The sequence below is a fragment of the Thalassophryne amazonica genome, chromosome 23 (genome assembly GCF_902500255.1).
Source record: "Thalassophryne amazonica chromosome 23, fThaAma1.1, whole genome shotgun sequence".
Classification (NCBI taxonomy): Eukaryota; Metazoa; Chordata; class Actinopteri; order Batrachoidiformes; family Batrachoididae; genus Thalassophryne; species Thalassophryne amazonica.
In genome coordinates, this window is record NC_047125.1 from 24619781 (window position 1) to 24647586 (window position 27806).

At 43.0% G+C, this 27806-nt stretch overlaps 1 protein-coding gene across 1 annotated transcript; it reads left to right on the top strand.

Annotated features, from left to right (window-relative positions):
* On the top strand, window positions 1–27608 carry LOC117505416 (kin of IRRE-like protein 1). Its single transcript, XM_034165060.1, has 15 exons — window positions 1–28; window positions 748–897; window positions 5581–5730; window positions 5813–5970; window positions 6057–6207; window positions 6630–6735; window positions 7699–7847; window positions 8027–8154; window positions 10161–10287; window positions 10418–10518; window positions 12691–12907; window positions 14190–14297; window positions 14518–14645; window positions 14935–15012; window positions 25491–27608. The coding sequence occupies exons 1-15, from the start codon at window positions 1–3 to the stop codon at window positions 26151–26153; spliced, it is 2442 nt and encodes an 813-aa protein (XP_034020951.1). The 3' UTR covers window positions 26154–27608.
* Window positions 27609–27806: the final 198 nt, after the last annotated feature.

The following is a 27806-nucleotide window of genomic DNA, read 5'->3' on the forward strand; positions in this document are numbered from 1 at the left end:
ATGGGGGAGGAGGAGGAGGAGGAGGAGGGTGCAGAATGAAGCATCGGGTTAATGAGCTACTACATGAGAGGCTTGGAAATAAAAAACAATACACAGTGATGCAAATCCTCCATAGCGATTACATCCATTGTTTGGCTGACATCCAATTACTGCTTGTCATCATATACCATGGAAGAAAAGAGGAGGGTTCCCCACTCGTCCTTTGACTTTTCTTGCATCGGACAGGCGGCCGGTGGACCGTCACAGCGGCCCGCCGACTGTCGGGAGAGATTCTCGTAGACAATGACAGCCACTGTAGTTTTGGTTGGGGAGTGGAAGCTTGGGTGATGACTCACAGGCAGGAATGAGTTGAGGGGGAAAAAACGAGAAGAAGGGAAGGAGGGAGGGTGAGGGCGAGTTTGAGGAGCTAGAAGAGGTGAGAGACCCGATGGATAGAAGTTGTCTGTGTGATCGCCAGACTTTCCTCTCCTGAATCAGCTTTAATCGTCTCCCTCTCTCTTTTTTTTTTTTTTGTCCGTCTAACTCTTTTTTGACGCCCCCCTTTTTTTCCGCTCTGATGAAGCCGATGGCCGCAAGCAGTTAAATCCAATTAAATGCTGCAATTGTGGTGTTCCATTGCATCTGGGGGGAAATGGAGTTTTTAATCAATTAACAAAAAAACAAAAACCCACAGATGCAGTAACGTTTTATCTTTTCTCCTCCTCCAGTTCATTTCACTTCTCCATGTCTCTGTCTCTCGTCCTCCAGGGTGGACAGCGAGGTTCTCTCAGGAGCCGGCAGACCAGTCGGTGGTTCGGGGCCAGAGGGTGATCCTGTCTTGTGTTGTCTTCAACTACTCTGGCATTGTTCAGTGGACCAAAGATGGCCTGGCTCTGGGCATCGGAGAAGACCTCCGGGGTGAGACACTCACTCTGCCTCCTTCAGGCGCCTCCGCTGTGTGTCCAAAGTGAAATGAATCAATCAGGACGTAGTACGCCGGTGCTTCTGCTTCATATTTAAAGAGACAAAATCTGACATTTGATGACCTGCTACAAGTGTTTGTCACCACTCTGGTGTCTTGCCGTTACGGACGTAATGTCGTCTGTCTGTGTCCGTGTGTCTGGATGCATTTTTGTGAACACAGTTCATCAAGAGCATTACATGGCAGACACTTGATACTTACACCATCAGTATATGCTGTAGAATAAATGAATTCAGTAGATTTCAGGGCTGCTTATTTTTGCACATTAATTTTTGCACATTAACAATATATAGATTTTGCTCTTATAATGTCAGGTGTAGTAATTGTGCGTGCAGTGCACAGCATCTCTGAAGCCTTGTGCATTATCCAGTATTGTGACCGTCAGATTTGGCTGAATTCAGTGCTTCTTGGAGAATTCAGCCCAATCGGTGCCTGTCCTTCACGTCAGGAGGTGGAATTTGTGAGTCACATCAAGGAGTTGATGGAAGCACATGGTGGAGGAAATAAACCGACTGCAGCATAAGTGACGTCCAAACAACTATCTGATTCATCTTCAGTAACACAGAGCTGATTATTTGATTCATGCTTTCTTAGCTAACTTTTTATTGAAGCTGCAAAAGAGCTGATTGAACATAAGGTGATAGGGAGTGAAAGAAAGCAGCGATTGGTTTCTGTGCGCCATCTCCAAACTTAAATCAGCTGAGGTAACATTGCAAAACGGCGCACAAACTTTCAGTGCATAATCTAAATGCACAGTAGGGTGCAGGGCACAAAAGGGTTGTCTTTCATCAGAGTGTCACCTGTCATCTCTTTTAATAGACGGGTGCACCAGCAAGTGGCACATTGCTGTTTAGAAGGTAATCTTTGTGAGGAGGAAAAGGTTTTCTGTGCTCAAAAGCACCAAAATATGCAATAGGCAGCTGTGGTCAGTCATCCACCACCATGCACCTGATTTGGAGTTGTCCTCAATTTAAACTCTTCCAAATAATTTTATTTGTATAGCGTCAAAACACAAAATACATCATTTCAAGCCACTTATATACAGAGAACAATATACATATAGAATATACAGAGAGCCAACATTCCCTGAAAAGTGAGCATAAGATGACAGTGATAAGGAGAACACAGGAAAAAACCTCAAGCAGAACCAGATTCTGTTGGGATGCATCTGCGATGACGCATCTAGTAGCACACAGTTAAAATAAGTATTCATCTATAAAGCAAGAAACGTCTGTGTGTGTGTATGTGGCTCGCATATCTCTCTGACTATTTGTCAGCTCGACCTTTCGGATATGGCTTGCACACTGCACGATGATGTGCATCCTTTATTATGAAAATTTTGGGGATTCATTTTCAAAACCTTTTATTTGACATTAAACCTTTGTTTTGATATTGTACCATTAGTACTTCCAAGATGGCGCCCTGTGTGGCGTCTCTGTTCTGCAAAACCCCCATTTGTATCCAGATTTCTGTCAAAATTTGTTTCCATGTTCTGTTTATTTCATCATATAAAACCTCTAACTTAAAAAAAATACATTTTATGGCTTTATTTTGACACAAAACGCACTCCTCTCAAAACGTGACAGTGTGGATAAAAACAAGCGTACCCCTCTCTTCTTCTATGCCGTTTAATGGCAGCCGGCATCCTTATTGTTGCATTGCTGCCACCTTCTGCATCAGTCCGGTATAGCAGTACTAAATCTTCTCGATAGTCCAGTTTCTTTCATGTATTTAAAAAGCCAACACTTCCCTCTCTCACTTGACCTTATGGCTAAAATACTTCCTACAGAAACTTCTTTCAGGCCTTAAAATTGATTTCTTACAGTTTTTACTCTTTAATAGATAAACCGTTCAAAAATGATGAGATATAGTTTGTAAAATAATATATTTTGAGGGAAAATTAAAGGACTGTGCTGAATATTGCACAGGTATATTCACTGGTTATGAATTTTATTATTCATATTACAACCGGTGGCATTTTGAAACGCTGCATTCTGGTGATGGCATCTCACAACACTTTATTTAGAATTCAATTGCATTATTATAGGGTATTGATTTGGTGATGGTCTCTTTTAATTAACTTTTTAGCTTCCAATTTTCTATAGGAATATAAACTTCCTATGGGCACTGCACTAGTTTTATCAATGCCCCAATATTTATGGGCCTAACAATAAAATATGGACTGTCTCACTGAGGTCCTTTTCCAGAAACTCAAAGCATAATGTGAATGTAATTAAGCAAATGACAATTAGAGCTCCAAAAATGCACATCGGGATGAAGAATTGTCCAAAGAGAACCTGAACGAAACATTTATCTACATCTATTTTCATGACATATTTGTTTATCATTCCTCGCTCCCCCCCAACAAAACCCCCCACACAAAGTGCAACAATAACAAAGAATAACCAACGAAACATCTGATTTCATATTCTTCATGACGAGATTTTGCTTCTTTATTAATTTTGTCCCGACCAAATGATTAATGGGGAAATAATGATGATGACTCATAAACGTGACAGTGAGCAGCATGTTATTGTATCATAAGTGGAGTTTCTGTCTGTGGTGCCTCATCTGTGAGGGGAAAAAAGGGTTTTTGGTCCTAAATATTTTAGTGAGAGTTACACTGAGCCTGCAGAGTCGTTTTGCCTGAAAGATGTCAAACATTTGAGAGAAAAATCACCTTTACATTCATGCATTCAGCAGATGCTTTTATCCAAAGCAGCTTGTATTCTGTGCAGAAGCAGTTTGGGCTTCAGACACACTTTGATGTATGAACAGATGAAAAACCCCAATAGTTAATGGACCACGAGCCCGCTGTGTGTTTGCAGTTCTCAACTTAAAAACAAAGTGGTGAATAATGTGGCAAACTTGTTTCTTGCAAATCAAATATTATAAATAATTTTGAATAATTAAAAACATTTGACACTACAGGAGCATATTTAATTGTTTCATTTCAACTCCTTTATGGTTGAGTACTGAGGTAAAATTCCCCCCAAAACATTTCAGTGTCCAAATACTTGTGGAGCTGACTAATAATAATAATAATAATAATAATAATAATGGCCATATCCGCTGTATTTTCTGTGTGTGGTTTGCAGCTGCCTGCGTTACATTTTACACACTGACACCCTTCAGCTGGGCGGAGGAGAATGACATCATCACCTCTGTTCCATAAATAGCAGGTGACAGTGATTGACTCACATCTGATTTTTGTTGAGAATCAAAATCAGTAAATCAGCAAACGAGCATGTCCGTTGGGTAAATCTCCTGCTCCGCCCCTCTGTGGCCACCACAACAGCTTGTTTGACTTTGACACAACTTGAGGGAATAATGGGTCTGACGGTCGTGTGGCAGCTTCGTCAGATTGGCCCTGATTAGCCCAACGGGGGCAATTACTGTGAAAAACATGTGGCACTTCAGCCTTTATGACATCATTATGTTTGGTGTGGCTGTGCTGGCTTTGTGTATTCTGTTGATGCCTTCAGTCAACTCTCATTTTTTGTGCTTCTATGCTGTTCCTTTCCTTTCCTTTCCTTTCCTTTCCTTTCCATCATTCCATCCTCCTCCTCCTCAGCTCCCTTCTCTCTTTTTCGTCCCTCTGCTGTACTCAGCCCTCATTTTAACTCCATCTTCTCTCTCTCACTCTCTTTCTCTCCTGCCTGTCATCCCTCCTTCCTCTTCGGCTCTTTCTCCTTCGTTTTCGAGACAACGATTTTAAATGGAAACATGAATGAACACTGGTGCACACATACACCGCCTCCTTCTCACTCTGGACATTTCACATGCAAATGGATGTATATACAAGTCACACACACACACAGACACAGAAACAAGGACACACAAGGTTATGGTGTTGCAAACATGCGTTGTGCACGGCGGTGGACTGGAGCTGATTTGAGTTCTCCAAAACATCTCTGTCATAATGCATTCATCTTTCCCCCTGCTGGGGATAGAGAGCGTGCACTCCACCTAATGGCGAGAATGTACAGCATCAACACAGCTGTGCTGTGTGGCAGATGGGGGAAGGGAAAGGGGGGATTTGAGAGGACTCATTTGTTGCATGAGGGTTGGCACTGTGAAACGGTGTGAATGTGTGTATTTAGTTGTTTGACATCATGCACATGCGGCTCTATGACATCATGCAGCTTTTCATCACAGTGAAAGCAAAAAATTTGGTTTGTTTCCCCGTGTTGGACAAAAACCCTTAGTTTTTTTCGAATCAGCACAAACTCCAATCTGGACCAGATGGGTGTTTGGTTAAAAATGGGTTCTTGATGCATGCGTGCTTTTTGTAGTTTGCATTTGCAGGTTCATAAAATATACTAATTGCTGTTACCCAGAGCTCAATGCAATGCAAAGTATTTTGTCTTAACAAGATGACCAACATCCAAACACACTCACTCTCGACTGATTCGTTAACTTTTTTTCACTCGTACCTGCTGTCAACAGCTTTTTAAGTAAACCCGCTTACTTTTCTTACTTTTCTACATAAATGAAGTTAGAATAAAATTTACAGCAGCTGAATTCACACTTTGATCCACACCAACACAAAGTCACACTGTCAGATGTTTATGAAAATGCAGACTTTATTTCCTTATTTTGTTGTGTGTGTGTCTCAGCCTGGCCCAGGTACCGTGTGCTGCGTGTTCAGGAGTTGGGCCAGTATAACCTGGAGATTCTGTCCGCCGATCTGTCTGATGACTCGCTGTACGAGTGCCAGGCCCCGGATGCTGCCCTGAGATCCAGGAGGGCCAAACTCACCGTCCTCAGTATGTGTGTCCTCATTTACGTGCGTGCGCAAGTCAAGTCGAGATTGTGTGGTTTGCTAACATTCCCCCATACGGCCTCCAGTCCCGCCAGATGACCCGGTGATAGACGGCGGTCCGGAGGTGTTACTGACTGCACGAGAGTCCTACAACCTCAGCTGTGTGTCTCGAGGGGCCAAACCGCCTTCTACAATCGAGTGGCTCAAAGATGGCCTTCCTGTGGACGGGGCTGTCAGCATGACTGTAAGTTTACAACAACAATAACAAAACACACATAATGCAGTCGTAAGCCGTGTTTACAAATTTTGCACCAACATCTCTGTTCCCAGGAGGTGCTTCCGGACCGAAAGAGAGTCACCACCCGTAGCTACCTGCCGATCCAACCGGTCGACACAGATACTGGGAGGAACTACAGTTGTATAGCCACCAATCTGGCAGCTCCCACCGGCAAAAGCACAACAGTCACTCTCAATGTGCACCGTAAGCAACACTGCTCCCTTAAAGGAGTCCGATTATGCAAAATCTGTTATCTACATTTAATAGCTGCACGTGAATGTGGTTTTATATTCAACATCCCAAAAGTCTCACAGTTCTGTTCTGTGCATTTGGAAGTTATCCTGCTCTAAACAAACTTTATGCCAGAAACGGCTGGTTTTGGACACCTGTTACATATGTCACAGAAGTCCATTTGTGTCACGCAAGCAACGTTTTCCCATTACATGGAAAATTAAGTACTTTTTAAAATAATTTTATCAAGTTTCAAGTCGCTAGGTATGCTTGCGTTATTCTATTTCAGGCCTAGAAGCACAGCCACTGCAGTTTGCACTAAAATGGCATCTAAGTTGCGGCATGCACTGGATGCAGTGAGGCGATTGTTTTATATGTGCGTTCTCTCTTTTCAGACCTGCCAACAGTGACCTTGTCTATTGAGCCTCGCTCCGTACACGAGGGGGACAGAGTCACCTTCACCTGCCAGGCTCATGCCAACCCTCCTATTATGGGCTACAGGTTTGAAACTGGCCATTTTGTGCATGTGGAGTGATCGCTAACCGAGCCAGATGTTATAATTATAAATATCATTTATGTTCCAGTTTCCCATTTTTACAAACAGTGATTATTTCTTAAATTTCACTTGTGAGACTGTGTGGGTGTGTTTTTATATACACCCTATAGAAACCATTTAAAAACAAACAAAAAATACGCACATTTACAACTCAGACATTTTTGTAATTTTCTAATTTTGTAATGCTATTTCAGAATAAAGTCAAATATTTGATTTTATGTCTAGCCTCTATGTATGTCATATGCCAAACCAATGACCTTGACCCCAGTGATTGACCTTTAACAAATCTGATCTTGACTGTACATTTGAAGAACTGACCTATATATGTGTATCAAGCTTGGAAGACATTGCAGGTGAAAAATTAAAAATTTGAAATACGGCCCCAGTGACCTTGACTTTCGCCTAAACAAACCCTTAAAGGTCAGTTGTGGGATTGACTGTCATCTACATATCAAGTTTTTGGGAAAAATGTCCAAACAGACGAACCAAAATTTTAACCTTTGACCCCAGTGTCCTTGACCTTTGCTAAAACAAATGTCTTAAGGGCAATTCGGGGGTCACCCTTCATCCACATATCAAGTTTGATGGAAATCTTCCAAACCAACATTCCAACAAACATTTCTCAAATTTAATAATAATAAGAATTCTTATTATAACAGTACATATTAGTAATAATAGGAGGAAAATCACATTTCTCTGCTGTATTATTGCTGATAGAAACCATAAGAATGTCTTGTTACTTGATTTAGCATATTAACAATAAATTAAATGGTTCTTTATGTTTAAAAAAATAAAGGAAAGATTTTTTAACATTTTTAGTTTGCAAATATTTTAATGGTCCACTGGTCATTGTGCACCCAGTATATGTGTGTGTGTGTGTGTAGTAACAGTTTGTGTTGTATCTGTAGGTGGGCTAAGGGTGGCGTCATTCTGCAAGGTGCGAGAGAGAGCGTGTTCACCACCAAGGCCGACCACTCCTTCTTCACCGAGCCCGTCTCCTGTCTAGTTTTCAACGCCGTAGGAAAGACCAATGTCAGCATCCTGGTGGACGTGCACTGTGAGTCACACCCCGCTCATCTGATCTCCTTCCATTTGCGCCCGCTTCACTTACAAGCCCAGGCGGATACGCTGCTGTTGTGATGTGTTTTCTCCGAGCTGCTTCTCCCCTTTAGACTAATATTAGTCAAATGCAACAAGAGGTCGGTAAGGCCGCGTCATCTTTGTCTCTGTCTGTAGTCGGGCCGATCCTGTTGGTGGAGCCGCAGCCAAAAACAGTGGATGTGGACTCTGATGTCACACTCAACTGCAAATGGGCTGGAAATCCCCCGCTCACACTCACCTGGTTCAAAAAGGGTTCCAACATGGTAAGAAGTTTAAAAACAGCTCTCCTGATTGTTTTGCTTTCTTGAAGTGATTATCTGCACACTTAGATTTGTAATGTTTGTCCCATCCTATCATGATGTCTTTCACAGCAACAGATGACTTCACTGCAGAGACAAGTTGAATAATTATTTGGTATTACACAGAATTTAAGCTGCAGCATCCCATAAAAACAGACTTTTTAATAAACCATAAGACCCCGAGCTTCCTGTTTTAATATTATAGTTTGTGGATTGTCTGATTTTGAGATTGTGTTATTAAGAGATAAAATACTCAGGCAAGAACTGAGTAGACCAAGTGCTGATCTAATGTCAAAGAAATATCATGGCACACACAGTTAGCCGTAAGCAGAACTATTATTTCAGTAGCGTGTTGCCGTGTGGATCCACAGTCTCTAGATTGGGTCGTGCTTCTAAAATAGATAGCTGACATTTTTCAAGGATGATAATAAATTGTGCAATAAAAGTTTCTGTAATGAGTTGGAATGACGTGTGAGTCCACAATGTTTTTAGAACATTAGACCTCAACAGTTTTTAGAAGAACTCAACCCTTTTATTTCCTTTTAATTACATGATTTTTTTATGTTAATTTACTATCTTATCATATACACACACTGTTATTATCATCATTATTATTTTATTTTTAAATAGATCACAATGGAAATACGTGTTTTCACTTTCTTGTGTCATCCATGTATTTTTAACATGTTTACAATTATATTATGTGCTTATGTTGAACTTACTAAATAAAATCATGCACTAACGCTTTTAATATAAAAATGATTTGCCGCCCTCTGCTGGAATGGCATGTTAGTCCAGAATGTAATTTTCACAGCATTCATCCTTGACCCAAAATACATAAGCACACCAAATGGCAAATCTGAGCTCTCCAGTTTGTCCATGATTGAAGTTATATGAATGCACGCACACAGAGCTTCTTGTCTTCTCCGCATTCTGCTGCAAGTAGGTGCTTCTATTTTTCAACGTACATAAACAGAGACAGTGGTAGAAAACATCAAAAGCAATACACTTTTCACTCATGGTACCGGCAACATGACACTTAACTAAACTGACTAAACCAATTGAACGCCAAAAACACAATAAATCCATAACACTAACAACACTGTTAAACTAACACGAAGCACAATAACAACAATCAAAACCGCCAAACCCTGAACTCCCATGGTGCATTGCAGCACAACATCCATTGTTTACTGGTTAGCTAAAATTGCTCATTTCTCCAAAAATATTTGTCCTATCAACTTTCTGTTTTTGCGGCGTTCATCCTTGACCCAATATACATAAACATACCAAACGTAAAATGTCAGCTCTCCCCAGTTTCTCCGTGATTGAAGCCATTCACATATACACATGCGCACAGAGGCCACTTGGCTATTATAATATAGATGATTAATTTTTACTAATGTGTCGTGTTTGATGGAGGGTTTTATGCAATAACATGTGTCTGACGGCTACTGACTTGACAATTCCCCTCCCAAGATGGCAGATGAAACTATTGTAAGAATGGAGCTCGATGTCACCAGTCATTCAAACATTGTGGGTGTCCATGTTTTGCAGAGCAGATGCACTGGAATGCATTTAGATTGGACGGCAGAAATACAGACTAGGAATTATTGACTTCTGGCTTTCAATGAATGCAGCATTAGCATAGTTTGAAGTCTTTGACACTGTTTCTTCAGTAAAATGATAAATGGATCACAATGATGAGGAAAATTGCTGGATTGTTCTACCAGGTGCTCCTGTGAAATCATCATTCTGTGCCTGAAACACTTTACACAGCAAATTAATAGTATCAATAGTTAAAATTGTGTGTGTATGTGTATATATGAATTTACTGGTTATATTTACTGTACACATTATTTATTGTGTGTTTGTGCACTCTTATGGTTTCACATGTTCTGAATAATATCACGTCACAATCCAGGTTTGTTTATTTTTGGATTCCTTTCTTTATTTTAAATTCACCACAGGTTCTCAGTAACAGCAACCAGCTGTACTTGAAGTCCGTGAGCCAGGCTGATGCTGGTCAGTATGTGTGTAAGGCCATCGTCCCTCGAATCGGAGTTGGCGAAACTGAGGTCACGCTTACTGTCAACGGTCAGTAAACGCAGAGGAAAGAAAACCGTGTATTTCCAAAAAGAAAAGGCTCAATAAGGTTCGATTATTTAAATAAAGAAAGAGGTTTGACTGTCACAGTTCTTTCTTTGCTCTCCTGTTTTTGGTTCAGGTCCTCCCATCATCTCCAGTGACCCAGTCCAGTACGCGGTAAGAGGAGAACGAGGCGAGGTGAAATGCTACATAGCCAGTACGCCACCTCCGGATAAGATTGTAAGTGAAAGTGTCACATAGACATAAGAAAGTACCTTTTAAAAAATAAATTGTACAGCATACCAAATCTTAAGCTGTGGTTAATTATTCAGAAGAAGCCGAACAAGGGAAGGCTTTGGTGACAGAAAGCGGAAGGGTGTACTTTTTAGTCCTACAGCGGTTTGTATTTTACTGGTATTGTACCTTTCTGTTCCTAAATGGCTCCACTCCTGCACGGTAAATGCTTTTAGCTGCGGCCCCCTTTTCTTCTTGAGCGGTGACTCACCCTGAAACCCTGCTAGAATTTTCCTTCTATCCATCACATAAACAAACCAACACTAACATTAAGCCGGGCTGCTTTTAGCTCCCACGTCAGAAATCGTCCTGGGTGCTTTCTACACTCAGCTGTATCGCGGAGACGCTGTAATATTTCCTCTGTGACTGATCCGTCCTGACTCGCAGTGCGAGCTCCTAATGGAAGGAGCGAAGGAAGGGACAGAAAGAGATTTATAAAATATAAAGGACAGGAGAGGAACAGTTGTCCCAGTAAACACCACAGCCAGGAGATTCTCTTTTTCCGGAATAAATGGGCAGATTATGGGAACATGTGGGGGTTTATGCATAATTAACTTCCCTTAGTACAAAAACTTCAGTGCTGAATAATACAGCTGCTTTTACAGAAGTGCGAGATTCTCACCAAGTGAATCACCTCCACCCACTGACTGTCCCTTCAGTGTGGACTAGAAAAATATGTAAACTGTTGCTTATGCGGATGTTTGGAAATCGATATATAATTTCTTCTTTTTTGTTTATGACATACTTAGTCAATCTGAGGTCAGCTATCTGTTGCACGATACATGCGCTGATGTGACTAATTCTCCAACCCAGCAAATTCATTTTAACAAAATTTAGGCATATTTCAGTGGATGTCGTCTTGTATCTCATGAGCTGCTTAACCTACCGTTTAAATTTTGGTGTTAAATTATTTGTAAGCTTGAATGAAATGCTTTGACATGGTTATGACCAAAAGCAGCAAAATTCACCCCATACTTAATTTTAAACCCTGGACTCCTCAAATTTGGGGACTTGCCCTGTTTTGGAACATTTGAACACTCATAACTAACCAGTGCTGACACCAACATACACCACAACATCCCAGAGGACCTGTCTTTCAGCTGATCCAAACTTTTGCATTTTTGACCTTGTACAAGCTGAGAAATAAATCATAATGTATGGGTATGTGATTTTGGTGAAATAGGCTCTAGGGCTTAAGGGGTAATACGTCCGTAACCACTGAGGCTAGGGAGTACAGTTTGCCTTAAAATTCTTTGGAGACAAGTTTATATTTGATCCACTTAAACAGGAAATACCTCTTTTATTTTAATGACACTGATGAAATGACTCCCCAGTGTATTACAGTAACAAGTCAGCAATATGAAATGAATGAAGAGACTAAAAAGGAGCAGAATGTCATCACAGTCCAACACCTGTCTTTCAACTTCAGGTGGATTTCCCTCCGTAATCAGCTTCAGCAAAAATCTGTCTGGAGGAATTATCTTGGAAATTATTGGATTGTGTGTGTACTGTTGGAAAAAAAAATGCCTGCTTTAACTAATTTAATTGTGCACGATTTAAAAAAATTAGGTCAGTATTGTTTTTGTACAAAAATATGGTTTAGGAATACCAGCCATCACAATGGGGAAATTTAGGGGAGAAAAAAAAAAATCACATAAAAATCCCCGCACGTGTGAATCTTGAAAATGGTCGTGTATGTACCTTGAATTGTTAATGAGGTCAGATGGAGTTAATAATCCTATTGTAGAAAGACAACAAGACAGACATTTATGTAAAAGTTTGAACTCAAATCAAATAATATTAATTCATTATTTCTTAACACACACAACTAAATTTCAATTCATTTAATTTTAAATAGCGCCAAATCACAACAAAGCTGCCTCAAGGCGCTGTAACCTTACCAACCCCTAGAGCAAGCACACAGGTGACACTGGTAAGGATAAACTCCCTCTGATGATATTGAGGAAGAAACCTCAAGCAGACCAGACTCAGAGGGGTGACCCTCTGCTTCGGCCATTCTAACAGTGTCAAATTTTACTTGAATGTGTTGGAACAAGACTGTTATTTATTTATTTTTTTACATTTTGTGTTATCTTATTGTTGCATTGTGTGCTGTAGGTGTGGGCGTGGAAGGAGAATGTGTGGGAGAAGGAAAAGGGGACCCTGCTGGAGAGGTACACGGTGGAGCAGAGCAAACCGGCGGCCGAGGGCGGTGGCGTCCTCTCCACCCTCACCATCAACAACGTGATTGAGTCCGATTTCATGTCGACGTACAACTGCACGGCATGGAACTCATTTGGCCCGGGCACCGTGATCATCTCACTGGAGGAGACTGGTGCGTTGCAGCACTTGTTTAATTTATGAATACTATAGTTTAAACCGTCAAATAACCTTTCGCACATTTCTTTGGAGTCAGAATGTTTATTCAGCAATATTATTTTGAATAATAATGTTATTTTTATGGGATTTGTAATTTTTAAATCAACTAGGTATGTAGCAACTGTGGACATGAAGATGAGAAGGACTACAACAACATTTGACCCAAGTGACCTTGACTTTCACCCAATCATTTGACCTGTGAATGACCTTGAGAGCATTTCTGGAATCCACCAAAGTGTATGACACATTTGGTTTAAATTGGGTTGAAAATTGAATTCGATAGGGCAATTTTTGGGTCAGCCTTCAAATCGGCAAAAAGAACTTGGTAGGAGCAAGTCAACAAAGACAAGGAGACATGACCTTGACCTCAGTGAATGACCGTTCACAAATTGGACCTTGCTGGGCAATTCCACAACCCAGAGTGAAAATCATACATTTTGACCTTTAACTACAATGACCTTGACTCCAGTGATTGACCTTTGGGCCTTTCCCAAACTCACCTCTGTATGTGTGCCAAGATTGGTGCAAATCAGATGGAAAAACAGACAGACAATTCACAACTTATTACATGATAATAACAATGAATTACAACTACTACAACCACTGAGGCACTGACAGGCACCGAGGATATTTCCAAAGGCCAAAAACAGTCACAGATGGAATGTGTGAGGGCCATAGCAATAAAAATATTAAAATAATTGCAATATTTAAAAAAAGAAAAGAAAAGAAAAAGTAAAACACAACCTGCTCAAGAAATGCCAGATTTTGGAGGGAAAAAAAAAGAGGAAAATAAACTTGAGACTTCAACTGTTTTCCAGTAATAAGGCTTTGAAACCTTGATTAAATTAAAAATAAATAAATAATGACTAAAAGTACCTTGGAGAAATTTATGTTTAAACAATAAATAAATAATATGCATTTGGATAAATTTTCTGGTTGCAACTTGGAGTAAAATGTGCACGTTAGAAAGTTAGACTGCCATTGTTTACCAGAATACCACAGAAGAAGAACTCAGTTAGGCTTTGAACCCACAGTATTTTGGGTACTAATGCTTTAGAGATTAAAAATCAGCTCCTGATGGCCAGAGACACCTAAGTGACACCAACAGAATGAGTGAGGTGTTTTCGATGTTGTCCGTGTGCAACGTGGGCATTTTTCAACAAGTGTTACCTGCTGTGTCATTTCTAACTTGACTTTTCCCCCCGTTTCTCCTCCCGTCTCTCACCTCGTGACCTCAGAGGACGTCCCAGTGGGGATCATAGCCGGCGGGACGGTGGGCTGCACCATCCTCCTGTTCATCTGTCTGCTGGTCCTTGTGCTGATCTTCTACCGCCAGCGCAAAGGCAGTGAGTCTGCACACACCCTGCTTAGTTCCACCTTGTCATGCAGCATAACATAATGTTAGGTTTAACTATAAACCAAATGTTTTTGCAGCAAGTCAGACTTGCTTTAAGCCGCGTGGTTCTCCTTCCCCTCTGAATCGACTCCTTGTGCTTGCGAAAACACAAACCCGGCGGAGTTTGGCGCGTCCAGCTGCGTTCAGCCTTGCCCTGTTTTTGTTTCCAGGCCGGCGCGGGGTCACGCTGGGTAAGCCCGACATCAAGGTGGAGACGATAAACAAAGAGACCCACAGCTTAGAGGAGGACTCTGGCAGCGTGTCCACGGCATCGCGCATGGTGAAAGCCATGTACTCGGTGAGCGGCAGCGGGAAACGTGCACTTGGGCTGGACACTGTTTATACAGCCTGCATTAACTCCGTGACCTCTCCCTGTGCCACACTGTATCTTTTGACTAAAACCTCTTCTTTTCCCGTGTAATATCTCCTTGTTAACACTTTTCTCTTCCCTTGTCATACTCTGTTGCCTCCTTCCCTTTTCTGTTTTGTTACGGCACCTCCTCTTCTCCTTTTTGATTTTTGCTGTTTTGTTCTGTTGTTTGATGGTTTAGTTTCTCCCCTCTGTGTCCTTTTCTCCCTCCAATCAGCCCTTTAAGGATGACATAGAGCTCAAATCAGACCTGCGCAGCGACACCCTGGACACCCGTCAGGAGTATGATTTGAAGGTGAGATTGACTTCCGGTGTTGGGTCTCCAAATGGAGAATTGTTACAGTTGGACATACGGACATATATCACAGGCGAGAGCAATTCCGCGCTTTAAGGCAGTGATTCACAATGGATTGAGTCATTCACGTGTCTTTAAAAGTTGAAAATGTAAGATAATGTAATGCTGTTGGGCTAACGCTGGCATGATAAGTTCACTAGCATCACATAAGGTGATGCTAATGGCTGTCACATATTGTAATGCTAGTGGGATAATGTTAGTATGAAGTCTCACTAGCATCACATAACATGATGCTACTGGCCGTCATAATGTGATGCTAATAGGATAATATTAGCGTGAAAACTCACTAGCATCACATAACATGATGCTATTGGCCATCATAATGTAATGCTAATGGGATAATATTAGCGTGAAAACTCACTAGCATCACATAACATGATGCTATTGGCCGTCACATATTGTGACGCTACTGGGATAATGTTAGCATGAAAACTCACTAGCATCACATAATGTGATGCTAATGGGATAATATTAGCGTGAAAACTCACTAGCATCATATAACATGATGCTATTGGCCGTCACATAATGTAATGCTAATGGGATAATATTAGCGTAAAACCTCACTAGCATCACATAACATGATGCTACTGGCTGTCACATAATGTAATGCTAATGGGATAATATTAGCATGAAAACTCACTAGCATTGCATAACATGATGCTATTGGCCGTCACATAATGTGATGCTAATGGGATAATGTTAGCATGAAAACTTACTAGCATCACATAACGTGATGCTAATGGGCGTTACATAATGAAATGCTAATGGGATAATATTAGCGTGAAAACTCAGTAGCATCACATAACGTGATGCTATTGGCCGTCACATAATGTGATGCTAATGGGATAATGTTAGCGTGAAAACTCACTAGCATCACATAACGTGATGCTATTGGCCGTCACATAATGTAATGCTAATGGGATAATATTAACGTGAAAACTCACTAGCATCACATAACGTGATGCTATTGGCCGTCACATAATGTAATGCTAATGGGATAATATCAGCGTGAAAACTCACTAGCATCACATAATGTGATGCTAATGGGTGTCACATAATGTGATGCTAATGGGATAATGTTAGTGTGAAAACTCGCTAGCATCACATAACATGATGCTATTGGGCGTCACATCATGTGATGCTAATGGGATAATGTTAGTGTGAAAACTCGCTAGCATCACATAACATGATGCTATTGGGCGTCACATAATGTAATGCTAATGGGATAATATCAGCGTGAAAACTCACTAGCATCACATAATGTGATGCTAATGGGCGTCACATAATGTGATGCTAATGGGATAATGTTAGTGTGAAAACTCGCTAGCATCACATAACATGATGCTATTGGGCGTCACATAATGTGATGCTAATGGGATAATGTTAGTGTGAAAACTCGCTAGCATCACATAACATGATGCTATTGGGCGTCACATAATGTGATGCTAATGGGATAATATTAACGTGAAAACTCGCTACCATCACATAACGTGATGCTAATGGGATAATGTTAGCGTGAAAACTCCCTAGCATCACATAACGTGATGCTGTTGGCCGTCACATAATGTGATGCTAATGGGATAATGTTAGCGTGAAAACTCACTAGCATCACATAACATGATGCTAATGGGCGTCACATATTGTGATGCTAATGGGATAATGTTAGCGTGAAAACTCACTAGCATCACATAACATGATGCTATTGGCTATCACATAATGTAATGCTAATGGGATAATGTTTGTGTGAAAACTCACTAGCATCACATAACGTGATGCTAACAGGCTAACATTAGCATGAGAGAGTGCCTTCATTGTAAAAAACAGACGTTATATGCTTAAAAAACATACTTTGAGTAAAAACTGGACTTAAAGTCTTACTGCACATCTTCAGCTTATTTTACATGTTATCTGAAAAAAATGACCATGTGTAGTTTTTTTTTTTGCCAGACAAGCTAACTAATTAACATAACCAGATATTTGGTATAGATTTTAAAATTCTTCTTCTGTCTCTTTCAAACAAAAGTCATGGTGTGTTTTTTGTGTCAAATTTTCATTTTAATTACATTTCTAAAGGCCTAATACATCAAAAAACAACACTGATGCTTTAGCTTTTGAAAAAGTCAAGATATACTTTTCAAATTGAATATCTTGTAGCATCTTTGGCTAAATTGGGGCATTATTAAAAATCAAGTAGTCTTTTGTCTTGTTTTGACCAAGTACATGCCAGTACAAAATTACATGAAATTTGATTTTATAAATGTGGTTTTCAAAGCTTTTTCTTCATAAATGTGACAGTAAAAGACCAACTTTAAAAATGTCCAATTGTTAAACAGTATTTCTATATGTTAAGACTGTAATCTGGCTCCTCAGACCTGTCTGTCTGAGTCTGCACACTGGGCTGTGACCAGCCTCTGCAAATTTGTGGTGCAGCAAATTCAAATACATTCACACTCGTGAGAAACTCTTGTTTCATGCAAATACAGAGAAAACATTCTCTCCTGGTGTTATAACCTTAAAAATATTACTTTTGGAGTGGACTGGGTTGTTAAATATTCCATTTTAGTTACAGAACTGGTCCAAAAACCTAGAGGCTGAAGACAGTTTTGCTTTTTACATTTATATTTAATGTATAACATTTTTGAAGATGTAAACCATCCAGTGAGGTTGTCCTTCGAAACAACTTGTTTATTTAATTTGCATTTCCTCCCTAAAAGATTGTTTTGCCACGTTTACTTCATAAAATATTCAAAGTGTCTTTCTTTGGAATGGTTTTAGGGTCACATTGTTAATGTTTTCCTGTAGCAAAAATGATTTTCAGTGTTTGTTACTGGTGTGGCCAGGATATATTAGTAAAAGTCAAAGGGCAGTGATGTTTCTTAACTGCATTACGACTCAAATATGACTTAGCGCTGCAGTAGAAACAATTTCAACCACACGCTTGATCAAAGTCTCCTGTTTAAACTCATGTGCTGCCACCTGCTGGAGGCTCCAGGAGATTTTGACAGCTCTCTTTTCGTTAGTTTTCTTCATTTTGTTGTTTCTGCCTGTCAAAAAAAGGAGGGAGGAGCTTACTTACTTCCTCAGCCAAGGCTGGAACATATTTACAGCTGGGTGGACCTATGTATGCCAGGACAAAGATAGGGAGCAGGAAGCACAGACCTGGAATGGAACGCCGGTCTGTGTATTGTCAGTCCAGCCCCTGTACCTCTGAGCCACCTGCTCTGCCGTCTGGCAGTCTAAAATTTTGAGATGGTTTTACAGAAAGTAACAGAATTGGTTAAACTGTTGTTTTGATCCAGGTTGCCTTTAGAATTTTCAACTTTCTTTAACATTGCAGGATTGTCTGTTTGTAAGAACCTACCATATGATGTCACAAAGGTTTCTGGACGTCCTGCTGACAACAAATTTCCAACTTAAATCTAGGCAGGCTGCAGAGAATCCTTGTTCTGACCTGCTTTGTTGGTTCACAGGGGCATAAGGGTCCTTCAGAATGTTTATAGCCTCTCCCAGAAACAAATGTAATAAATACAACTATTTTGAGTATAACTAGAGATTATAAATCATCAAACAAGGCCTCAGAGATCAAATCACTTTTATTTTTAAATCGCCAAATCAAAAAGGACGACATTTCAAGGTGCTTTACATGAAGAGCAGGTTTCTTGAGTTATACAAAGACTTGACATTTGGCCGAGTGCGAGCACATGGTGGAGAGGATGAGGGCAAGGTGTTGGGGAAAGTGTAGTGACACGGACCCACAACAGGGGGCGCAAATGACCGGTCAATAGATGAGCCAAAACGTAACAATTTAATGTTGTGAATGTGCACAACGAATATACAGACAATCTCAGAATCTGATAGCAGTCAATACACAAAGGTGACGTGTGGGCAGGCTCGAGGATAGAAGACGTCTGTCCTGAGAAGAGCCGGAACCACACGATTTCCGCCGCCACCGAACCTGGTGAATACTGGAGCCGCCAAGTCCCGAATTCCCAGGTGATCACCGTCCCCGACTGTCGGATCTGGTACTGCTGGCGAGGAGCACAAACAGTGAGATGTGGGTGTGTGCACACCCAGTAACAAAAACAGTCAGAAGGTGGAAAGTCACCTCCACCTCTAATCACACACTCGTGCAGCTCCTGTTAACCACTTATCTGGTTGGGGTGTGAAGCGAAGCCGTCGCTGATCACACCAAAACGCCAATCCCACAGATAAGGCAACACCCACAGGAAAACGGCTGCAAAGAAGTTCAGACTATAAAGTCAGTGTTAAGTTCAGATACAGCAGAGAATATTACCTTCACAGGTAGATGATATCTCGGCAGCGAGGTGGAGATGACATCTGGCTTTTATGGAGTGATGAAATGATGGGTGACAGCTGTCATGAGTTGCTGTGTGACAGCTGTCACTCCCGGTTGTGTCCGTGGCGGCAGCGCCCTCTCGTGCCTGAAGCCCGCACTTCAGGCAGGGCGCCCTCTGGTGGTGGGCCAGCAGTACCTCCTCTTCTGGCGGCCCACACAACAGGACACCCCCCTCGGAGTTGGAGGAGATGATGAACCCCAGGAAGGACAAAGAGGTGCGGTGAAACTCACACTTCTCACCCTTCACAAACAGCCGGTTCTCCAACAACCGCTGCAGGACCTGACGTACATGTTGGACATGAGTCTCAGGGTCCGGGGAAAAGATGAGTATGTCATCCAGATATACGAAGATGAATCGGTGCAGGAAGTCCCGCAAGACGTCATTAACCAAAGCTTGGAACGTCGCGGGGGCGTTAGTGAGGCCGAACGGCATGACCAGGTACTCAAAATGACCTAATGGGGAGTTAAATGCCGTCTTCCATTCGTCTCCCTTCCGGATCCGAACCAGGTGATACGCATTCCTAAGGTCCAGTTTGGTGAAAATTTGGGCTCCATGCAGGGGCGTGAACACTGAATCCAACAGGGGTAAAGGGTATCGATTACGAACCGTTATGTCGTTCAGCCCCCTGTAATCAATGCATGGACGGAGTCCGCCATCTTTCTTGCCCACAAAAAAGAAACCTGCACCCATCGGGGAGGTGGAATTCCGGATCAGCCCGGCAGCTAATGAGTCCCGGATGTAGGTCTCCATTGATTCGCGCTCAGGACGTGAGAGGTTGTACAGCCTGCTGGACGGGTACTCAGCGCCCGGGACCAAATCAATGGCACAATCGTACGGACGGTGCGGGGGAAGGGTGAGCACCAGATCCTTGCTGAAGACGTCAGCAAGGTCGTGGTACTCAACCGGCACCGCCGTCAGATTGGGAGGGACTTTAACCTCCTCATTAGCATTTACACCAGGAGGAACCGAGGATCCTAAACACTTCCGGTGGCAGGTTTCGCTCCACTGAGTCACAACCCCAGACGGCCAATCAATCCGGGAATTGTGTTTAATCATCCATGGGAAGCCCAAAATCACGCGGGAGGTAGAAGGAGTTACAAAAAACTCAATCTCCTCCCGGTGATTCCCAGACACTACCAGGGTTACAGGTAGTGTCTTGTGTGTGATAAAAGGGAGAAGAGTGCCATCTAGTGCTCGCACCTTCACTGGCGAAGAAAGCGCCACCAGAGGGGCCCTACCTCCCTTGCCCATCTGCTATCCAGCAGATTCCCTTCTGACCCCGTGTCCACCAGTGCTGGGGCTTGAAGGGTTAAATCCCCGCTCAGGATTTTAACTGGGAGTCGTGTTGACAGATGTGTATGACCCACGTGAATGTTTTGACCCCCCCCTCAGCCCAGTCTCTAAGGGCGGGCGTTTGTGTTTTGACCGTTTGAGGCAGTCTCTCTGCTGATGCTCACTCGAGCCGCAGACAAAACACTCCCCGCGGACCAGCCTCCTCTGCCTGAATGTGGCCCTGCTAGTGTCCCTAGCACCGTCAGCAGGGGGAGCTGTAGCCACATGGAGCGCTGTGGCTGTGGAGCGTGGGGAAGATGGCTCTCTTTCGGACCCGGGAGGAAGAGGGACGGCTTGTGCCTGACCACGCCCTTCGCCTCGCTCCCGTCGGCGTTCTTCTAACCGATTGTCCAATCGTATAACCAAATCGATAAGCTCAGCCAAATCCCGCGGTTCCTCCTTAGCCACCAGGTGCTCCTTCAGGACCGACGACAGTCCGTTTATGAAGGCGGCGCGGAGCGCAGTCATATTCCAGCCGGATCTCGCAGCTGTGATGCGGAAGTCGACTGCATATTCAGCTGCGCTGCGGCGCCCCTGTCTCATTGACAGCAGCACGGTAGACGCGGTTTTGCCTCTGTTAGGGTGATCAAAAACAGTTCTGAGCTCCCTCACAAACCCAGTATAAGAGGCGAGGAGCCGTGAACTCTGTTCCCAAAGTGCTGTAGCCCAAGCGCATGCCTCGCCTTGAAGCAAATTAATCATGTAAGCCACCTTGCTGGCGTCAGACGTGTACATCACGGGACGTTGTGCAAAGACGAGCAAACACTGCATACGAAAGTCCGCGCACGTCTCCACACAACCTCCGTACGGCTCTGGGGGGCTTATGTATGCTTCAGGGGATGGTGGGGGGGGTCGTTGAATAACCAGTGGAATGTCTGTATTCGGCACTGGGTCAGCAGGAGGAGGAGCTGCAGCAGCGCCCTGAGCGCGCGCTTCCACCTGCGCGGTGAGAGCCTCCATCCTGCGATTAAGGATGACGTTTTGCTCGGTTATCAGGTCCAGCCGAGCGGTAAAGGCGATGAGGATGTGCTGCAACTCACCAATCACGCCTCCAGCCGACGCCTGCGCACCCTGCTCTTCCATTGGCTGTCTAACAGATGGTTGACGCCACTCGGGATCCATGACGTTGGCCGAGATATCCTGTTGGGGAAAGTGTAGTGACACGGACCCACAACAGGGGGCGCAAATGAACGGTCAATATAGGAGCCAAAAGATAACAATTTAATGTTGTGAATGTGCACAATGAATATACAGACAATCTCAGAATCTGATAGCAGTCAATACACAAAGGTGACGTGTGGGCAGGCTCGAGGATAGAAGACGTCTGTCCTGAGAAGAGCCGGAACCACACGATTTCCGCCGCCACCGAACCTGGTGAATACTGGAGCCGCCAAGTCCCGAATTCCCAGGTGATCACCGTCCCCGACTGTCGGATCTGGTACTGCTGGCGAGGAGCACAAACAGTGAGATGTGGGTGTGTGCACACCCAGTAACAAAAACAGTCAGAAGGTGGAAAGTCACCTCCACCTGTAATCACACACTCGTGCAGCTCCTGTTAACCACTTATCTGGTTGGGGTGTGAAGCGAAGCCGTCGTTGATCACACCAAAACGCCAATACCACAGATAAGGCAACACCCACAGGAAAACGGCTGCAAAGAAGTTCAGACTATAAAGTCAGTGTTAAGTTCAGATACAGCAGAGAATATTACCTTCACAGGTAGATGATATCTCGGCAGCGAGGTGGAGATGACATCCGGCTTTTATGGAGTGATGAAATGATGGGTGACAGCTGTCATGAGTTGCTGTGTGACAGCTGTCACTCCCGGTTGTGTCCGTGGCGGCAGCGCCCTCTCGTGCCTGAAGCCTGCACTTCAGGCAGGGCGCCCTCTGGTGGTGGGCCAGCAGTACCTCCTCTTCTGGCGGCCCACACAACACAAGGAGGAACAAATTCCCTCAAGCAGAACCAAACTCTGGAGAAGCCATCTGCCCTGACCACGTGGCTTGAGAGAGAAACAGAGGAACAAAGGAAGGACGGCAGAAGATGATCATAAAAACCCAGGCATCATCAACCTGTTCTTCGACTTCTCCACACGGACTTGTTTTCAAGACGATGGTGGTGATGATGTCATACAGGTTGTTGAGGCATTTTGGACCTTCTTCTGTGGCAGGTTAGCAACAGCAGACTAGGTGCCCTGAAGTATGATGTTGAAGAACAACAACAATCTTTGTCCTGAGGCACTTTCTTGACGGAGCTGTGACTGTTTCAAGGCACCCTCGTGCGCTTGATGAGGCGAGTAGTTCTGATATCTTTTGGTCTTTGCCTTACTTAATAAGATAGCTAAACCTATTGTTCAACTACTATAAATCACAAACTTGTTACAAAATAAAAGACGTTACAGCGTATTCTGCTCGTTTATTCTGCATGAGTCATTTCTAGGCTTTGACACCACTGGGTTGGACTTCAGTGATGAATGTTTTTTCAAGCAAAGAGCTGCCGAAATCTTCTCCTCAAACTATTTTGTGAGGCCAGAAACAAACTACCCCTCCAAGTTGGAGTGCTGGGCTGGATCATTGTGAAGAAACACAGACATGAATGCAACCCAAGAGGAGGTTAGATCACCCCAACAACAGCCTGAGCCAGACGCTCCTGTCCCCCGTCTCCGGCCCACATCACCTGGAGCACCAAAGCAAAGCGAAGTAACATCGCTTGAGGGTGGAATATAAGACAAAAATAAATAAATAAATGGAAGGATCCTGTCAAGAATCGTAGAAGGGGAGCATCACAACAGACAGCGATGTGGACTGACGCTGTATGTTGAGATCAACTCGACTACGAATGCCCAAATAACAATTTCACATTTTCTTCAGGAATTCTGTTTTTACTTCACGCACACAGTAGTAATGTATTTATGTATGTTTATTAATGTTATCTATAATATTTATTTAGCGCAGTAGTTCCAAACGTGTGGTACTGCAGGTAGGCTGCCGCCCTCTGGTGAACCATGACGGCACTGCAGCTAGGTTCGAGGTCATTGAAAAAAAAACGTCTTAGATTTATTTTGTAATAAATTTTAAAATGACCTGTTTTTTTTTTTAATGCAACCAGCAGAAATAAAACAAAGCCATAGGATTTAAATTAGTTGTTATTTTACATTTATATATTGTATACATGTAAATAAGGACTGATGTGCCCCAAGATTGGTGGAGGATAGGTGAGATATGGGAAAAACTTCATCTTTGTCTCATGTGTTTATCAAAAAAATATGATGAAAGGTAAGAGGTGAGCCTCGAATGACATTTTGATGTTCTCAAGTTTGGGAATGGATGATTTAGAGTTTATGGATAATTTAGATTCTGGGAATGACTTGATTTAGAGTTAATGGAAAAATTAGTTTGGGAATGGCTGATTTAGAGTTCATGGATAATTTAGTTTGGGAGTGGCTGATTTAGAGTTCATGGATAATTTAGAGTCGGAATGACTGATTTAGAGTTCATGGAAAATTTAGTTTGGGAATGGCTGATTTAGAGTTCATGGATAATTTAGTTTGGGAATGGCTGATTTAGAGTTCATGGATAATTTAGAGTCGGAATGACTGATTTAGAGTTCATGGAAAATTTAGTTTGGGAATGGCTGATTTAGAGTTCATGGATAATTTAGTTTGGGAATGGCTGATTTAGAGTTCATGGATAATTTAGAGTCTGGGAATGACTGATTTAGAGTTCATGGATAATTTAGTTTTGGAATGGCTAGTTTAGAGTTCATGGATAATTTAGTTTTGGGAATGGCTGATTTAGAGTTTGGAAATGGCTAATTTAGAGTTTTGGAATGACTCATTTAGAGTTCATGGATAATTTCGTTTGGGAATGGCTGATTTAGAGTTTGGGAATGGCTGATTTAGAGCCCTTGCATTTTGTTCCAAGCAGCGCTCAGTGCAGGAGTCATTGCTAGTTTCCAACCTTTCAACCATTTTTAACTTGTGCATTTGCCACAGTGACCCTCCCACCAGCATGAACAAGCCCATAGATGTCCCACTGTGCCATCTTTCTCATTCTGTTACAAGATGCCAACATGGCCTGGAATAGGAGGCTCGTCGGTCCTCACTGTCACCTGTCAGAATCCAGCATTTCACAGCTGAACTGTAGTTTTTATGGTGCTACTAGTGCAACTTTTGTGGACCCTGGCTGAGTAAATTAGGCGTTTTCTTGCCCTACTAATGACAGGAAGTTTTGGAAATTTGGTGTTGTGGCATTGCTGTCATGTTTTAGACCCCTCAAAATCCTGGCCAAAACATGCAGAAACACCTTACACAAGTGGGTTTACAGTGCATGTACTGTAGGAAACTAAATTGAAAACAACAGTTAAATGAAATAAAAGCAATCACTAATGGAAAAATACTAAGCTTCAACTTGGCGCTTAACCTCAGCGAGCTTTGGTGGCCGTTGTCCCGTCGTGTGCATTGACATGTTATGTACTCAGATTACCCGCACTGTAAATAGCAAAGTGGAGGTGGCCACCCCCTAAATGTGCTTGTGCTATGTGCTTTAGACCATGCACCACAGAAGAGGGTATCCTAAAACTCTGCAACATTGCTTTATGTATATCAAGGAAATCCATGTCTTAACTCTTTAACTTTATATATTAACACTGGTTTTATTTTAGCTAGTTTATCCAGTGCGTGTTCCCGTCATTACACCTTTTATCCCTCTTTTTGTCTCCGTCACTCCAGGACCCCACCAATGGCTACTACAACGTGCGTGCCTCAACCCATGATGAAGGCCGCCCCGCCTCTCGCTCCACCATGCACTACTCTGACTACCGCTCCCCAACAGGAACACCAGGGGGAGCGGCTTCTATTAGTAGTAGCACCGGCGGGTCAGGAGCCACAGCCAGCGGGGGAGCCCCTGGTCCTCCAGGTCCCCTCACCTCACCTGGCCGCCCGCAAGCCTGCTATGACCCCCGGCCCCCCTCTAGACTTTCCCACATTAGCTACGCTCAGTTTAACACCTTCACCCGCGGGGGCCAAAGCCAACAACCTCCAGCCAACCCTGCGCCAGCTGCCGGCGACTTCCCAGGAGACTGCAGCCTCCTGGACTCTACGTCTCAGCTGGCTTATGACAACTATGGATACCCCTCACATTACTCCACGTACCGCATGGGTTTTGCCCCGTCCAGCTTGGCCCCTCTAGAGGCCGGCCCATCTTATGAGATGTATGGGGTAGGATCCGGGGTGGGGGCAACCGGAGTCGGGGTGGGCCCTGGGGGTCCGACTCCGGCGGGATCAGAGACTGGACTTGGGAAGTACGGCAGCTCCACTCGCTTCTCCTACACTTCCCAACACTCTGACTACTCCCACAGCCGACACACACAGAGGATGCAGACTCACGTGTGAGAGAGCGACGTGTCGCCACGTCACAGTGTTAGCAGAGCGCGAGGGGAGCGTCTTATAAATAGCGTTACACATAAAAAAAAAAAACACACAACCACACATTTACACGCAGAGACACCCACACTCCTCACTGCACACAAGCACACAGCTACACAACACAAAAAAACTCCCAAAACAAAACAAAAAAATCACAAAGACACACCCATGCACAGTCAGAAGACCACGCCCACAAGATAGGGAGGGTGTGGGATACGCAGAGGCTGGACAGAAGACGGGGAAGCATCGACTTCCCCCGCTCCAGATGTGTTTGTAGATCTGAGCTCTGAAAGAGCAGATGGTGCAAGTCACAATCAAGACTGAAAGAGAGAGAAAGAGAGAGAGGAGATCGCAGATCTTTAAAGCCTGTGCAACAAATTTAAATGTAAATGACGGGAACGTCAAAACTGGTACACACTGATCAGGATAAACCTCAACCAGTGACGTCATGTCTGGTCAACATTTTAATTTTTGTCTTTCTTTGTTTCTTTTGGTTGGTTTTATTCGGTGGTCATAGAGCACATTTATATATAGTGTCTCTGTACAGTGGTTGGCGGCGGGAGGATTTAGGGTCGGGTCGGGTGGGGCGGGTTGTCATCATTTTGCACTGCATCTACAGTATTCATGCTTAAACATCTCTTACCTATACCTGTGTAATGTCCCGTTTTTATTTGCACACCAAACTAGAGCTTTGTATTCTATTTTTTAACATTACAGAATTATTTTTGTCAACGTAAAAATGTGTATTGTGTATGTACGGACCAAATGTTTGAGCGTGGGTTTTCACCCGTGGCGGCAGATTGCCAACACGACAAAGAAGAAGAGCTTGAATTCCTCCTATAACGTGCTGATAGGATTCATATCGGTGTATACGAGAAACCTAGTGCCAAGTGTTCATGTCGTCCTTCACCGTAGACCATGTACAGTATATGCAGTAGAAGCCCCTTCCCTTGGCGACTGTTGCTATGCCTTGAGTCGTTCCTTGAAGTTTTAGATGGCTTTTTCTCTGAGCTTTTAGCTCCAGACAGAAAAATCGCAGATGTTGGATTTCAAACTGAGTGGCCTTATAGGGGAACGTGTGGTACATTTCCATTCGAGTCATTCCTCATTGTCAGTGTGCCAAACGGCCGGGGTTAGAATGTGTAAGTAGAGGTTTCGTCAAAGGCTCGCCCCACAGTACCGACATGATCGGGAAGCGCAAGTCGTCGATTTGTACAGTGCGTTTGTACAGACGTGTGAATGGCCGGAAAACACGTGGCGCCCGACCTGTGCGTGCATGCGGCTGTCATGTGTATGTGTCTCCATGTGCGGGTGCGTGTGTGCTGGTATGTGTCCATATCATTTCTCTCACAATCCCGTTACAGTACTTTTATACCTCTGGTAGGACTGTATCCTGTATTATTGTGTCTTTGAATTTAGAAAAATACAATGTTTATCTTATTGTACTGTTCTTCGTAGCAGAGAAAACTGTTCAAATGATGTACAACGAACCTTATCAAGCTCATTTTTTTTATTTCATTATCTTCAATATTTTTTAAAAATGGTATGTAATTATTTTTCCACAGTATTACATAAATAAAGCACTGTTTTTTATATAAAAAAGTGACATTTGTGGTCTCT